The sequence below is a fragment of the Benincasa hispida genome, chromosome 4 (genome assembly GCF_009727055.1).
Source record: "Benincasa hispida cultivar B227 chromosome 4, ASM972705v1, whole genome shotgun sequence".
Taxonomy (NCBI): domain Eukaryota; kingdom Viridiplantae; phylum Streptophyta; class Magnoliopsida; order Cucurbitales; family Cucurbitaceae; genus Benincasa; species Benincasa hispida.
The window spans coordinates 33,893,950-33,911,994 of NC_052352.1; the positions used below are offsets into that span (position 1 = coordinate 33,893,950).

Here is an 18,045-nt window from a genome sequence, read left to right on the forward strand (position 1 = left end):
CCATTGACAGGGAAAGTCAAACTTTTGAAGTACAAACTGGCATAAATATGATTTCTCCCCATAAAGGACAACACACCCAAGTTTTAACCTTAAAAGAAGGGACATGTTCTTGCAATAAGTGGTAATCATTCAAGATTCCATGTTTTCATGTAATTGCAGTGTGTAATTACATGCGTATAACATATCTACCACTTATTGATGAATGCTACAAATTGTCCAATTTCAAGTGTTGTTATGAAGGCCACTTCCATTCAATTCAACACCCAGATTATTGGCCAGAATTATCATTTACAGAAGTTCGTCCAAATGCGCACTTACTAAGAGAACAAGGTCGGCCAAAAAGTACGCACATTCATAATGAAATGGATTGGAGAGAAGCAAGCCAAAAAGTGCGATGTACAATTTGCAAAAGAGAAGGTTATAACAGACGCACTTGTCCACACTGTACACTGGGTGCTTCGTCGTCTTCGGGTCATTAGGTGTAATTTTTTTTTACTTGTATATTTTATATACTTGTATTCTTTATGTATTTATATTTTTCATCTAATTGTATATTTCATGTATTTTTATTCTTTATATATTTATATTTTTCATGTAATTGTATATTTTATGTACTTGTATTCTTTATGTACTTATAATTTTCATGTAATTTTATATTTTATGTACTTATTCTTTATGTATTTATAATGAATTTATATAATAAATTTACTTTATGTAATTGTATTTTTTTTATGTACTTTTTATATATCTTTTTTGTCATGGATTTTATTATGTAATGTAATTTAAACTTTTTAGGTAATAGAGTCTAATCCTTCTAATCCTGTATAATTGTACCAACAAAATATGCATCGTTCACGGACAGTATGGAATAGTTCTTCCACTATAGTGTTGAGTTGTCGGAGAAGGGAGGCTACTGCACAACATACTATCCCATTTGATCACTACATTATTCCATATGTTCAGCAGGCAGGTTTTCTTGGGGTTGCACAAATTGGTTTCATTCAGCTTGATTGATACCTTATTATTGCTCTAGTTGAGCACTGGAGACCAGAAACCCACACATTTCACCTGCCTTGTGGGGAATGTACGATTACGCTGCAGGATATTGCCATACAATTTGGGTTACGAGTGGACGGGCAACCATTGACAGGTTCACTACAGTATGACTGGAAGAACGTTTGTGAAGAGCTCTTGGGCGTTCTACCAGAGGATCTGAAGGGATCAAGATTGAGTAACCCTTGGTTGGCATCCCAGTTTCCAAAATTACCTCCCGATGTCGACGACATCAGCATACGTAGGTTCGCACGAGCATATATCCTGTGGCTTATTGGAGGATTTTTATTTGCTGATAAGTCAAATACTTTGGTGCATCTCATGTTCCTCCCATTATTGTTTGATTTCGAGCACGCTGGTACGTACTCGTGGGATGTGCATGTCTTGCATGGTTGTATAGAGAACTTTATCGGGCTTCCAATGCACAAGCGTTGGAAATAGCGGGGCCACTGATACTATTACAAGTGTAGGCTTATGATCGATTTCCAATTATAGTACCACAAGTCCAACTATAGGCCCTAGATCATCGTCCACTTAGTGTCAGATATTATTTCATTTATGTATTTATTTCGTTACCATTTTATGTAAAAATATAAATTAATTGTATTTTTTATAATTTTAGATGGAGTGGTGTATTAACTGCCTCTGAACAGTCAGTAAATATGTTGCTCGTATACAGAAAAATATTCGACATGCTGATGCACAATCAGGTAGTAAATATGTATATAAATGAATATTTAAAACATTTTATATGTATACTTATTATTATTTTTTGTCAGGTTATTTGGACGCCATACACACAGATTTGGTTATCTTTACCTGATTATTGTCTACCATTAGCCCTCTTATATGCTTCCATATAGTAGAGTGACATCATCCAGATCGTGTGCTGAGATAGTTCGGTCTGCGACAAACGATATCTTCATTGTCCTATACACTCCCAGCACTATACCAGATCGATTTAAGAGGTAAGCATGACCAAGACTGGTGTCGAATCCATGCGGAATATTTATCCTACTGGCATGGACGATATGATCGTTGTGCACAGGGAGAATTAACAAATGGGGCGTTCAACTGTATCAGACAACTACTTTCCCTAGTACAATTCGATCACGAGGTGATTTATTCACACCTGACGACGCTTACTATTACTGCATGGTAAGATATTTAAAATCAGATATTTTCCATATATATGAATTGAATATTGTTTAAATTTTATTTTTTTATTTGTACAGAATAATTTTATCGGCGATGTTCAACAATATTTCAGTGCAGAACAACTTACCAGAATTGGGTTCAATGTGTGAGCAAACATTGGTCAACGTAGAAGGTATTATCAACAAACAAGACGACTCAATGTTGCTGACATCCGATCGAAGACGTATATCGTCGTAGACGACAGCGACAACAGGGTGAACCTAATTTAGAGGGACACGAAGACAACCCCATGAGGGTAAGGGTCGGAGGGTCGTTTTTAAATCCCACATTGTATCATTTTCAAATTGTAAATTAAAGAACTAATTGTTAATTTTTTTTTAATATGAGTATAAGATGTTTTCATTGTAGATTAAATATATAATTAAGTTTAATAATGAAGGAATTAAGTTTAATAATTAAGTTTAATAATGAAGGAATTAAGTTTAATAATTAAGTTTAACAATTAAAAAAATAGTCAACAAACTTTAAAAAAATATATAAGCAAATCATGTACCAAGTACACGAGTTTGCTTGACCAGTCAACCAGTCACCGATGTGGTACTGGATTAAACGATACTCGTGTACCGGGGTACACGAGTATGCCATATGGAAATCGTGTACCCGGTACACGATTCCACTACCCTAATTTTGTCAATATTTTCCCAAAACAACCTAATCTTAGAAATTTTTTCCCTCCAACCCTATTTTTGTCATTATTTATTAAAAAAATATTATTTAAAAAAAAATCGGACTTTTTACTATAAAGTGTAAATATTTTTTGAATTTTCTATCTATAAGAAATTCCCTAAATTTAAAATTAGTCTTATTTAATATACTGTTGTATTAATTAATTATTTAATCACTTAAAATGAAAATGTAGGAATTTTATATTAAAAAATATAATTTATTATTTAAATTTATAACTAAAAATAATTATAGAGATAGAAATTAATTATAATAATAATAATTATAATTAAAATTTTATATTAAATAGATAATGTCACATAAAATATAATGGGTTAAATGTATTAGTTGAAGTATATAAGGCTAAATAATATATTTATATTTAATAATTAGTTAAAATGAATATGAATGATTGACTGATATTAATTTATTAATTATTTTGACTATATTTTTTCTACTCATCTCTCGTGTATACAAAAATCTCAAAGTTCAGTATAAAAAAAACTCATTTAAAAATATTTTAGGATGCGTTTGATAAATGGGTATGAGTTATTGGGTTGGGTGGGTATTTATTACCCATGTTTGTTAAGCCCATAAAGAAAACCTATGGCTTATTAAAACCCTTTTTTACCCACTCAAAACTCTTTTTTATCACCTCAAAACTAACCCTAAAAATTAATATATTTTCATTTCTTTCTCTCTTCCCTTATCTTTGCCGTTTGGATCTAGTTTTTTTTTTTTTTTTTTTTTAATCGTCAAACCTATGGATTATTAAAACCCATTTTTTACACACTCAAAACTCCCCTTTTTTATCCCTCAAAACTAACCGTAAAAATCAATATATTTTCATTTCTTTCTCTCTTCCCATCTTTGCCGTTTGGATTCAGATCTATTTTTTTTTTTTATCGTCAAACCTTTGGATTCTATTTTCTTTTCTTTCTCACTTCCAAAATCTTTGCATCCCTAAATATATTATCCATATTATATAAAAATAAACGGTATGATATGTGAAATAATAAAGTTAAGTTAGCAAGATTCAATATATACATACAATATACCAATTAGTAATTGGAATAATTACCTTCAATATATATACATACAATATACAATATACCAATTAATTGAGCAGCAATATGAAATATATCTTGTTGGTATGTTTTATCGATTGAAGAGAATTAGAATTATTACAGTTTTTGAAAAGAATATATGAAAATAATATATTATGTTCTACAAATTGAGAAAAAAAATTGAGATTGTCCAATTTATGTCAAAAATGATTTGAGAAAATATGTGTATATTTGAAAATTAATCAATAATAGCAAAACATAAAACTAAAAAAATAAAAGAATGAAATAAAAAAAACAAACAAAAAAAATAGAACTAATCTCATTCACAAAAAAAACTGCATAAGATCCTCCAACTCAACTCAACTCAACTCTCTACTTTTATCACATACCAAACACACCCCTAAAGACTTCCTCAATAATAATATCCTAAATTTCGAAAAGTTAAATCGTACCAAACAAATAAGGATATTAAAGATATTGCATAACCTATGAAACAAACAGGTCCTTAGGAGCAACCGTTGGTGTGGAACAAGTATGCCTTTAATCACAAAGGAAAAATATATAAACAAAATTATTTTTTTTTTAAAAAAAATACAAACTTGACCAGTGGCAACTTGTGATTGGCATTTGTGTGAATAATATAATGATGGTGCACTATGATATGCACCTAATTATACTTCTTCTTTTAGCCTTCTAATACTAATTTACATTTGACAATATTTTATAATTTTATATTTTTATGAATTCAACATAAAAATTATGAAACATGAAAAAAAAAAACAATAAAATGTTATTAATGTAAATGTAATATAAATAATAATATTTTAATTTGTTTTAAAAGCATAGAATATTTGTTTACTAACTTGATGATTTTTTATAATTTTTTCCAAAAATATACATTGATGTGCGACATTGTATTTCTATTCTATAAATTGAGATTTTTGACATTTTAATCTTTTCTTCTAACTATATATCTTCTTTTAGAAAAATTAAAAATGGATATTCTTATACCTGTCCACTTTTTTCTTGATGCAAAATTAATCATATACCTTATTTAATTTTCGAACTTTAAAAGGATGGTGAATAAGTCTCTTGAATTTTAAATTATATGTTTAATAATCTAAAAAACTTTCATTTCCATTTTTATAAAATTGTGTTTAATAAGCTTTAGGGGTATAAGAAAATTCTTATAAATAGAAAAATCTAAAAAAATATTTAGACTTTATAGTAAAAAGTCTAAAAGTGTTTTGTATTTTTAGAACTTTTTATATAAAGCATAGATATTTAATTTTTTTTATATTTAAAAAGGTCTCTTTAGTATATTTATTTTATAAAAAAATAATGTATAATTAAATATAAAGTTGAATTTATGTCTAATTAAACTTTAAGGTTTCAATTTTTTGTTTGGCACATTCATAAATTTTAAGAAAATGTTAAATGGATTAGGGATTTATTAATCATAAAATAGAAAATTCATGGATTTATTTAAATCTTGTTGGATGTATAATGGAAAGCTCAAGAACTCCTAAGTACTTTTTTAAAGTTTAAGGAATAAATAAACACAATGCTTAAAAATATGTAAATTAAACTTGTAATTTCACCTAGAATCTTACAATTTAAGTAATTTGATAACTAATTGCATTTTGAGTTTTAGTTTTTAATTTTTGAAATACGGGTTTGTTTTTTAAATTTTAAAAAGATTAAATTTCTAAAATAAGGCTTTTGGCCACTTTTCAAGCCCAAGTTCGAATCCTAGGATTTGCAAAAATTTTCTGCTTTTTTTTTTTAATTATATTTTAATTGTTTTCATCATTTCTTTATTCTTCTATAAAAATAAAATCATTTTCGTGTATTTTGTCGATATATTTATTCTTCATTTTATTTGTAATCAATCAGTACATTTAAAAATATCGATATTGTTTTATCAACATGGATTTTTTTTAAAAAAATATTACCGTATAGTTATATATGTTAGATGAAAAATATGGCAAAACAAAATTGGTTTTGTTTTCATAAAACTAAAAATGTCATCCAAATTGATTTTAGTTATTCAATTAAAAGAACAGAAAACTAAAAACAACTACTAAATATGTTGTTAGTTCTTTATTTTTAAAAACAGAAACCCAAAAACAGTTACGAAAGGTGTATGGATTTTGTTTTTTGAAATCAAAAACCAAAAATAAATTTTCAAAAATAAAATACAAAAAATCAAAACTCAAAGTCCCGTTTGGTCACCATTTGATTTTTTGTTTTTTTATTTTTAAACATTAAACCTATATATACTTTCACCTCCAAATTGTTTCTTTTATTGTCTACTTTTTACCATAATTTAAAAAATCAAGCTAAATTTTGAAAACTAAAAAAAGAAAAAAAAAAGCTTTTAAAATTTGTTTTTTTTTTTTTTTTTTAATTTGGCTAAGAACACAACCATTATACTAAAGAACGATGCAAATCATTGAAAGAAATGTGGAGAAAATAAACTTAATTTTCAAAAACAAAAACGAAATGGTTATCAAATAAGACCCAAATGATTATCAAACAGATCGTAATTTCAATATGGAATCTAATTTGAGATGGTAAAAAAATGATGAAGAGAATGTGGAACATATCAAGAACTCCAAGAAATTTACTAATTTAGAAAGAATGTTTTGGAAGAACATTTAATAAAAGTCTTAAGATTCCGTAAATAAAGGTTCAATTCAAATAGGAAAAGGAAGAGAGGCATGGCATGAAACAGGCTGTATGAAAACAAGAATAGACATATATCCAACCAATTGGCCAAATGATTAGAGATTGCATTTAAAGAGGTTTGAAGAAAGTGGTAAAATATTATATATTATATATGTATTTTTTTTAATTCAGAAGAAATTATATGTGTATTTATTTTCAATCATTTATTGAATTCTTGATGCTATTTCTCTCCATGACCCCTCAACTTGATGATCTCTATCAAGTTATATAATATATTATTGAGGTTCATCAAATTAGATAGAAATGTTTCAAGATGCTAAGTTGAATTTAAGATTTTTTTTTCATCAAATTGTAGGGAATTATAAATTTAATCATCTAAATGTTCAATCATGCAATATTTAAACAATCTGATTTAAAATTAAAAATAGATCGAATATTTGTTGTAAGTTATAACTAGCAAAAGGATACAAAATGATGAACTGAAAATATATTAATGTTGTAGACAAGATGTGATGAAGAGGTATAAATATTTGAAGCGCTTACTTCATTTAAGTTGAGCTTATTTGATAGTGATTAAATCATTTTGGTTATGTTCAAATTCACTAAAATATGTCTTTAATTAATCTTTCAAAACTAATTTAATGTTTGATTTTATATTTTTAGATGCAAATTTTTAAACTATCAAAATTTATTTTGAACCATTACAATCATGTTTTAGAGTGATTTTGAATATGAAAATATAGTGTTTTTAACCTTCAAAATCATTATAAAAAAATACCGTTATGCTTAGGGTGCTTTGCATTTAGATAAATTTGAAAAACATAATAGATTTTAATGAATTCTGTTAATTTTAAATTTTAAATGACTCCAAGTATTTTTTATTTAAAATTTTTGCTTAATATATTTTGTCAGATTTATAGGGTTTAGAAGCTAATAATTTATTTAACTTTATCGTATTTTCATTTTTTTAATTAATAATTCATAACTAAAAGCCTATATGTGTGAATACTTCCTTTTTTGGATTACCATTCAAATAGAAAAATTTAAGTATATTCATTTTAAATATTTCTTGTTCCAACGAAAAGAGAAAATATTTAAATCATTCCTCTCAATTTCAAATCATAAGATGTTCTCCAACAAACTTTCTCGGACAAACACCAAATTTTAGAAGAAGCCTTTTGAAAGATCACGTTTATCACGTAAATATAATTAAATTACTTTTGATTACGTTTATTTAGAATTATAAATTTAAGAAAAATATCTTTTTGGTACATGAGTTTTCAAGAATGTGTACATTTAGTCCTTAATATTTCAAATGGGTCATTTTAGTCCTTTGATTTTCAAGAATAGGTTTAAAAGACCAAATTTAAACATAATGTTGACTACATGGATGATGTGGCAAAATGAGTTAGAAAAAATACCTTTGAGCTGAACAGACTCTTTTATATTCATCAACATAATATTCTGGGATGAGTTATAGTTCAATTGGTTGGTTAATGTTGTATCATCCATGGGGCAGGTATTTTATTTTTCCTAATATGATGAAAATGTAGTTTCTCTAAAATAAAATAATTATAATAATAATATGGAGGGAAGTCCTATAAATTATATTTGGGTTGAAAAATGACAGAAACTAAGGAGAAGATGGTGAGGGAGGAGAGAGAAATGAAGGAACCATTAGATTTTTTTTTTTTTTTTTTTTCCAACTCATCTTACCACGTTAGTCAATATTATGTTTAAATTTTATTAGCTTGAGAGACCCTTTAAAACTATTCTTAAAAATCGAGGAACTAAAATGATCAATTTAAAACATTAAGAACCAATTGTACACATTTTTGAAAATTCAAGGATCTAAAATGTATTTTTTTTTCTATAAATCTTGTCACATTTACTATTACTATTATCGTTATCTCTGATAGTCAAACGGTAATGGTAATGATAATAATAAAAATGTTAAAATTCATAATTTTTTCTCTGGAATAATAACAATAATGGTAATAGTAACTATTAAATATTATGTGGCTTATAATATTTATTTAAGTATCACATATGTTATTTGAGTTGTCTCTGCATTTGTGGTTTTCTAGTGAAGGGATGTTCTATGGAAACGCAGATTCTGTAGAATGGATTTTTCCTTTTGCATCATTATTTGTAGATTATTTTCCCTTTTCAGTGTGCAACTGCTGTGGAAGTTAGGATTACTCGTATGTGTTTTCACTATGCATATTTATAGGAAAATTAGTCATTTGGTTCAAGTTGGTTGTTGTGTCTTTACGAGAGAAATATTGAAAGTGTATCGATCATGTAAGAAGGAGAGAGTTGCATCCTTTGGAGACATACTCTGATCTATTTACTTTCTGTGTATCGTAATCCATTTGAGAAGGGATTCACATAGTGAGCTCAAGTCATTCTTCACTAATACTATTACTTAGGAGGAGCCTAAGTTTCTGTGAGGGGGAGTCTCAAATCTAGGGGAAGTCAATGTATGTGGTTGGGTGATAAAGCTGTTTGGGAGTCACAGTAATCATTGCATATAAGTATTACGTTGTAATTGCTTATCATTGATATTAGTGAAGTTATATTTCCTGAGCACATTGCTCCCTAAACATAGGTGTTTACACTGAATTGGGTCACCAATCTCTTGTGTTCATTTATCTCTTGATTATTTCTTGTAATAACTGTGTGGAACGTTGTAATATTATAGGCAGCATAGTTATCTCGTAGTAGTCAACTCCTTTCTTATTTTCAATAACGATATGACATAATTTTCAGACGCAATTAAATTGAACAATCTCTACTCATCAATCACTTTGCATTTTTTATTATAGATTTAGAAGTGGGCCCCAACTGTCAATACGGGTGCAGAACACAAGTAAACAACACCAAAAGTAATCAAATAGGACTAACTTTTTACATTACTATTGATTCATTACGTCTTCATTGGATAAACATGACCTCAGTATAATTTTCAAATACAAATACTTTTCAAATGGTGGGAGAGAGAATAGAAAGTGACATGAAAGATGGAACTTCCAATTTATCTCTTAAGTTTGTGTTAGAAAATTTCTAATAGATCCAAATTGAAAAACTTATGGATGAAAATTAATGCAAACTATTCGACTCTAACTATGCACTTACGTGAGGACTACGAAGAAGGTCTTTTTTTTTTTTTTTTTTTTCAAAGTACATTAGAAGTAAGAGATTTGAACCACAAGACTATTCACTTACACATCTATAGATGTTAGTTGATCTATGCTGGCTTTGACTTTGTTTCCTATCTTTTTGTTACTTATAAAATAAAGTATCTACAAAGAGATTACGAAGCCTACAACTTCATTATTTGCTCTTGAATTAATAGACTATTGCAATGTCACTTTTCTTTTAACAATGTGCTCAATTTCTTGTGTTTATTTTCTCTGTATTTTTATGCCAATGCTGAAAATCTTAACAAAAGTTTACTGTCTTGTTCTTCTCCCAGCTCTCTTCTTCTCATTTATCTTCTTTTTGTGATGGAGGTTTAGACATCATTAGAAATAGAAATGGTTCAAAATTGAGAGGGAGAAAAAAATTGTAAAGAAACTGAAAAAAGAAAACAAAATACTTTTTAATTAAAAAATAGAGAAATTTGAACATTTGACCTCTGTTGAAGTTCTATGCTTACTAAGTCAGTTAAGTTATGCTTAGGTTAATAAATGAAACGAGAATATTAAGAACAAGATATTCAAGTTGGTATTTTTTGTTTTTCTTAGGCCAACAACGAACAATAACAAATGACGAAAACCCACTACTCCCAAATCTCGTCAGCACGAATGAGGGGGAGAACAAAATCTGAAAAAACAACTTTTCAGAACAAAGAACTAACTTTTTCTTAGTAAAAGAAATGAAGATTTTATGTTTCTGTATCGTGTAGACAAAAAAACTCATCTATTTTCAATCATACAAGCGTGACTCAATGGTTAATATCTCTATTTATTGCTATAAAGTTGAAGATTCAAATGCCTAAATCATCCCATTTTCCTTTTCAAATCCATTACTCTTTGCAAAAATTCACCTAATTGAAAACAGGAAGCTGCTTATTAGCATTGATATCAATCAAATGGCGGCTTTAGTTATATTCACAATCCAAAGGTGAAGACCAAGTCCGTCAAATTGGCGTCTAAAATTCCCCCTAATGGCAAATTGTTTACCTGAAAAAACTTACAACAGCCTCCTTCGTGACCCCACGTTGCCCATCTTCTTTGTCATTGTCTTTCTCACCAAACTTTCCTCCTTTGACCTCTGACGGCCATGAAAAATATGGTCGTTGAGCTTTTCAAACTCCATTCTACAAAACCCATTTCTCCTTTTTCCTTAGATCTTTATATTTCTCTTCTTACTTCAATTTTTTTGCTTCATTTCTTCATATTACTTCTAAAGCTATGAACTTGAAGAACCCCAGAATTTCTTTTGGTTTCTTTGTTTTAGTTCTTGTGGGATTGAGCTGGGATCAGTTTGTTTACAGCCAGAACGTGGATGCCAATCAGCTTGCTAGCCCCGCAGCACTTCCATTTATCTTGTCCATGGCCAATGGTCAGCTCTCCAATTTGAGTTCAATCATCAACACAGAACTCAGTAGCCGCTTCCGTTTTTGCTCCAGGGATACGTGAGTTTTTCGTTTCAATCCCTGTCCTTTCAATTCTTTTCTCCGTTTGGTTATTGAGAATTTGAGGGAAGAAGTGGAATCTTGGTTTGCACTTTACTCATTTTTGTATTTTTAGGAGTCTTATGAAGTTCCATTATGAAATCTTGAGCTAGGAGTTTTTTTTTCCTCTTTAGCTCGGACCACGGTTGATAACTATTTGGTTTTGGTTTTTGGTAGGTGGTTTAAAAAAGCTGTTTTTGTTTTTGAAATTTGGTTAATTGTTCAATTCTTATATTTAAGAAAGATTCAAATCATGGTAAGAAATTGGGAGAAAATAGTCTTAATTTTCAAAAAACCAAAAACAAGAAACGAAAATGGTTACCAAGCGTGGCCTTAATGATTCTTAGTTTAGTTCTGAACAACCAAATTTAAGTGTTGTAATACCCCTTTCATTTTCCTTCGATTTTCATTCAGTCTGAAACTTGGATGGTTTTATGTTTTTTTAGGAATGCTGATTGGAACAAAGCGTTTAACTTTTCCTCTAACCTGGAGTTCTTGTCTTCTTGCCTACAGAAGACCAATGGTATGAGTAATCCTTAAGTGGAAAGAAAAGAAAAAAGAAAAAGGGAAATATTTCATTTTGTAATAATTAGCTTCAGTTACATGGTACTGATTTCTATCTTGTGTTGGTTTTGCAACAGGAGATTTCACAAAGCGTCTGTGTACTGCAGCAGAAATCAACTTTTACTTTGACAGTATCATTCTTCAAAATCCTGCAAGTGGTTCCTTCTTGAAACTTAACAAGAATTGTAATTTGACATCATGGGCTTCTGGTTGTGAGCCAGGATGGGCATGCGGTGTCGGTCCTGATCAGCACATCGAACTTAGTAATTCCCAGCAAATCCCTTCAAGAATGCAAGATTGCCAACCTTGTTGTGAGGGTTTCTTTTGTCCTCAGGGTCTTACATGCATGATACGTAAGTATTTAGATCAATAATTGCTTGCTATTCACCATTGACAGTATAATTTATATGTTGCTCTGAAGTGTCTTGTCTAATGCATACTTGTTAAATGATACAATAGTAAATTTACCTTCACCCATCAACTTAAACTTTTGGGTCAATCGGTGATTTAAGATGGTTTAGGAGGTCTTGTGTTCAAATCCCAGGTGGTCCATGAGGTCTAGTATCCAAACCTCCGCAATGTTATTTCCTCCCCGATTAATATTGATTTCCACTTGTTGGATATTCTACATATTTCAAGCCTACACGTGAGGGGGAGTGTTAGATGATATAATATTAAATTTACTTTCACCCATCAACTTAAAATTTTGGGTCAATCAGTGATTTAATAATATTGAATATCTTTTTTTTCAAAAATAGAAAGTTCATCATTTTTATTGCCCCCTGTAAATTTTGATCCTTTACAAAGTTTGTTTTATACCCTTATAAGTTGCTGATTTGTGATCTTCTGTTCCTCCCCTAGGTTGTGCATAAGTCTCTCACTTTCTAACAATGTTTCCATCTTGTATTGTTTTGTATCTGACAGCATGCCCTTTAGGATCCTATTGTCCCCTTGCCAAGTTGAATGTGACAACTGGAGTATGCGAACCGTAAGTACAAAACATAACTCTGTATGCCACTACTGTATCGTCTTCAGCATAATGTGACAATGAAGTTATCCACTGTCTTGTTTTTGCAGATATCTTTACCAGCTACCGCCCGGGCGGCTGAACCATACCTGTGGAGGAGCAAATATGTGGGCTGATGTTGGTCGTAGCAGTGAGATGTTCTGTTCAGATGGATCATTTTGTCCAACAAGCACCCAAAAACTCCCTTGTGATACTGGGTATTGACCTATATCTAAGCACTGATTTGTTGTAAACCAATGTTTCTTGGTTCAAACATTGTTCTTTAATCACTCTTCTTAGGGTGCTTAAGAGGGCAAAGAATATCTAGCTTTCTAATCATATCTATCTATTTTGCTGCCATTGCAGATATTACTGCAGAATGGGTTCAACTTCTCAGAATAGTAAGTGCTATACTGAAGTCCATACACTTGCAAGTTTGAACTTAAACCATTTTTTCCCAACAGATGTCTAAACAACATAGATCTTCGTTTGACATATTATTGATATTTAGTTATTCTACTCTGGACATCTTGCAGGATGCTTCAAGCTTACTTCATGTGATGCAAACTCCACAAATCAGAATATTCATGCTTATGGAGTAATGCTTTTGGTAAGCCATCTACCCAAGTGAAAATCTGAGTCTCTGGATTGCAAATCAAATGTTGTGTTATATTTTCCTCGATTTTTCCTTTTCATTTCAATTTCCAAGTCTTCTTTTATTGCCTTTCCATCCGTAATTCTGTGACTAGAGAAGTTTACTATCAACTCTGGTAAGAGTAAGGTAACATGAGGGATAAGAGCCGGCTCCTTTATTTGCTTATGCAGGTGGCTTTGAGCACTTTGCTACTCATAATTTACAATTTCTCCGACCAAGTTCTCGCTGCTAGAGAGAGGAGACTTGCTAAGTCAAGGGAGGCAGCAGCAAAAAGTGCTCGGGCAACAGCAAAAGCACAACAAAGGTGGAAAGCTGCAAAAGATGCTGCAAAAAAGCATGCTAGTGGTTTGCAAGTTCAACTATCACGAAAGTTTTCACGTGTGAAGAACTCGGATGCAGAAAAATTTAAGATTTTGAATCAAACCGAATCTGAAACAGAAGATGATTTATCAAGTTCGCCTTCACATATCCCAACCACGTCATTGGCTTCGTCTGAGCACATAGAAGGAAGAAAAGATAAGCAGACTGATCTCATGAGGATAATACATGAAATTGAAAAAGAGCCTGATGGCCATGAAGGCTTTCATTTTGAATCTGGGGGAGATGGTATTGAGAAACATATGCCAAAGGGAAAGCATTCAAGCACTCACAGCCAGATTTTTAAGTATGCTTACGTGCAACTTGAGAAAGAAAAGGCTCAGCAACAAGAGGACCGGAATCTTACTTTCTCCGGTGTAATTAAAATGGCAACTAATCCTGAGAATAAAAGGCGTCCTCCTATTGAAGTTTCTTTTAAAGACCTAAACCTTACTTTGAAAGCAAAAAACAAGCATCTGTTGAGGTGTGTCACTGGAAATATCAAGCCTGGCCGGATTACTGCTGTCATGGGCCCATCTGGGGCTGGAAAAACAACATTTCTTTCTGCTTTGGCTGGAAAAGCAATTGGATGCAAGACTACAGGTTCTATTCTAATAAATGGAAAGAATGAATCAATTCTGTCCTATAAAAGAATTATGGGTTTTGTGCCTCAAGATGATATCGTACACGGGAACTTGACAGTGGAAGAGAATCTATGGTTCAGTGCAAACTGCAGGTATTTAACTTTTCCTCTTTGCTTACTTCTTCATCTACTTCAAATTTATCTTATTTAATTGCTTACTCTTAGGTGAAGAAAAAGTTATGGAGTCCCAAAGTTGAAATTTACTTATATTGTTTGATGTTCGAGACTGATATCTATTTCATCCAAGAACTATTGATAAACTTATTTTCTAGAGATTTGTATATTCACTTGTCTGGGTTTGAAAATGTGGCTTTTCAATATATTATTTTGGTTTGCTTCTGCTAAGATTCATTACTGTCTGCAACCATTTTGATAATGGACTACTTATTGTCATTAGGCTTTCTGTGGACTTATCCAAAGCGGATAAAGTTCTCATTGTTGAAAGGGTTATTGAGTTCTTGGGGCTCCAGACTGTGCGAAACTCCTTGGTCGGGACAGTGGAAAAGCGGGGAATCTCTGGAGGTCAAAGGAAGAGGGTGAATGTCGGCTTAGAAATGGTGATTGAGCCTTCAGTTTTGCTTTTAGATGAGCCAACGTCTGGTTTGGATAGTTCTTCTTCCCAACTGCTTCTTAGAGCACTCAGGAGAGAAGCTCTTGAAGGTGTTACCATCTGCATGGTGGTTCATCAACCAAGGTAACTTTTCCAACCATACATATGCAAAAATCTATTCTTCCAACTGTCTGTTTAGCTAGATTGCCTGTTTGATTATGTCCCTTATTTACTAATGTTCGAATTTTCTCTTCAGCTACACCTTATTCAAAATGTTCGATGATTTGGTTCTTCTTGCAAAAGGCGGTTTTACCGTTTACCATGGACCAGCAAGGAGGGTTGAAGAATACTTTGCTGGCCTTGGAATCAATGTCCCAGAGCGCGTTAACCCTCCTGATCACTTCATTGATATTCTGGAGGGTATAGTGACACCTAATGCAGATATTAGCTATGAAGAGCTTCCTGTTAGATGGTTGCTTCATAATGGTTACCCAGTACCAGCAGATTTGCAGCAGAAATCAGTCAGACACACTACGAGCTCAACAGATGTGGAGCAAATTAATGGAACAAGAAACCGTGTTCCTGTCGAGCGACAACCTTCTTTAGCTGGGGAGTTGTGGCAGGGCATGAGAAGTAATGTTGAGGAGCATCATGACAAATTAAGAATGCATTTGAAGACCAAAGATCTGTCCCATCGAAAAACTCCTGGCATACTTAAACAGTACAGATATTTTCTTGGGAGGTACATTATATTTCATTTTGTTTCCAATTTTGAAAAACAAATATCAATTAGAAATCTTCAACAAAAATGATCTTGAGATATGTTAGTCAAGCTAGTCTTCATGATCCAGTTCTCAGAGCTTTACACCTTTGTATATTTTCATGATCTCTTATCATTAATTGCTGACGTATGGTCTCTTCATAACCATGAATTTTCAGAATTGGTAAGCAGCGATTACGGGACTCAAAAATACAAGTAATAGATTATTTGATCTTACTTCTTGCTGGTGCTTGCCTTGGATCTATTTCAAATGTGAGCGACCAGTCATTTGGTGTTAGTGGCTATGCTTTCACCGTCATTGCAGTTTGTAAGTCACCAATTCTTTGTGCTTCATCTCCTGTCCTCCCTAATTTATTTCTTTCCAATGAATGCTAACATATTTGCTTAATGAGAAGGCTGTTATACTTATTACCTCTGCTCGTTGTTTTTCATGCATAAAGAGCCTAAATATGTAATGACTGACTGTGATTCTGTCATTGATTTCAGCCCTTTTAGGAAAAATTGCAGCTTTGAGAACATTTTCTTTGGATAAGTTAGAGTATTGGAGAGAGAGTTCTTCCGGGATGAGCAGTTTGGCTTATTTTCTCGCAAAGGACACGGTCGACCATTTCAATACAGCGATTAAGCCGTTGATGTATCTCTCTATGTTCTATTCCTTCACAAACCCAAGATCGTCCTTTACAGATCATTATGTTGTTTTACTCTGCCTTCTGTACTGTGTCACTGGCATTGCTTACGCTTTGGCCATCCTCTTTCAGCCAGGTGCAGCCCAACTGGTGAGTGAAAGCAGTGCATAAACAATTTCTTAGCTTGCTGATTTGAGTTTCCATATTTCTGGTGTTTTTACTGACAAAAAATCTACTGTTTTATGCAGTGGTCAGCCATTCTTCCTGTTGTTTTAACCCTCTTTATAACAAGGACTCAAACTAGTTCAGCATTGAAGACTCTGTCTGATCTTTGCTACCCCAAATGGGCTGTGGAAGCATTGGTGATTTCAAATGCTGAAAGGTATGACCGAAGTTTCCCTTTAGAGTATTCATATTCATGTTTCCTCTTGATCCTGGTTTCCATCTTAAGATAGTACAGAAATTTGTAGTATGCTTAGAATCACCCATTTAGTAGTTTTGCTGTCTGTCAACTGACTTATTAGCCATGTTAAAATTCTAAAAATTGAAGCAATGGTCTTGGAACTTTGTTCTTGGTAAGAAACTGCCTTTTTTTTTGTCAGAGAAGTAAAACATACAATGACACATAAAAAAACACGCTCCAACGGAAAAGGAGTCGAGAGAAAACGACTCCAATCCAAAAGAACAAAACCAAGCTTATATTTACAGAAAAAGTCTAGTGACCAACGTCCATAAGGAGGGGTTAAACCTAGCCACATCTCAAACTTTTTCCCCGATCTCTTAACCTGTCGAAAAACTCCACTATTCCTCTTAATCCAGAACTGCCACAAAATTGTAAGAAACCTAGATCGCCAAAAAACTTTGCTTCTCTAAAGGGCGAACTGAAAAATGATTGAGCTTTTAACTAAATTGTTATTTGTGGACAAAAATGATTGATAGAGCAAACTTTCTAAGATAACAGGCTCTATTCTACAGGTATGATGGAGTGTGGCTGATAACTCGCTGTGGAGCTTTGAATGGAAGTGGGTTTGACCTTCATGACTGGGGCCTGTGCCTACTCCTTCTAATGATCACAGGTGTGATTTTTCGGATATTTTCGTATATTTGTATGTTGATCTTTCGAAGAAAGTGATGCCTTAACTGCGCGATTAGTCCCCTCTGCCATTTTCTTCAAGTAGCTAGCAATCTAGAGCAACAATACACCATTTTCAGGCACCTCAAAAGTGTTGGATTTACCTTTAACAAGAAGATCCAATTCCTGTTGTATATATTTCATATACTGATTCATATTCTTTCGTTTGGCTATGTTGCCTCTTCAGGCTGATTCATTGTATTCTTACGGTGAAAGTTTTTTAGATAAGCCAAACCATGTTTCTTTCTTTGTATATTTTATCTATAGTAGTAGTTACTTACCATTGAACACAAATAATGTAACACGTTAGAAATATTCAACCATCAAATATTATCAATTTGAGTTTCGTTATTGTCTT

At 31.8% G+C, this 18,045-nt stretch overlaps 1 protein-coding gene across 1 annotated transcript; it reads left to right on the forward strand.

Annotated features, from left to right (window-relative positions):
• Positions 1–10,926: 10,926 nt before the first annotated feature.
• On the forward strand, positions 10,927–18,033 carry LOC120076549 (putative white-brown complex homolog protein 30). The gene is made up of 14 exons (XM_039030409.1): positions 10,927–11,334; positions 11,820–11,896; positions 12,015–12,290; positions 12,862–12,925; positions 13,015–13,161; positions 13,310–13,344; positions 13,480–13,553; positions 13,769–14,691; positions 14,996–15,292; positions 15,405–15,890; positions 16,088–16,236; positions 16,416–16,705; positions 16,804–16,937; positions 17,531–18,033. The coding sequence occupies exons 1-14, from the start codon at positions 11,111–11,113 to the stop codon at positions 17,685–17,687; spliced, it is 3,333 nt and encodes a 1,110-aa protein (XP_038886337.1). The 5' UTR covers positions 10,927–11,110; the 3' UTR covers positions 17,688–18,033.
• The last annotated feature ends 12 nt before the right edge of the window (positions 18,034–18,045 follow it).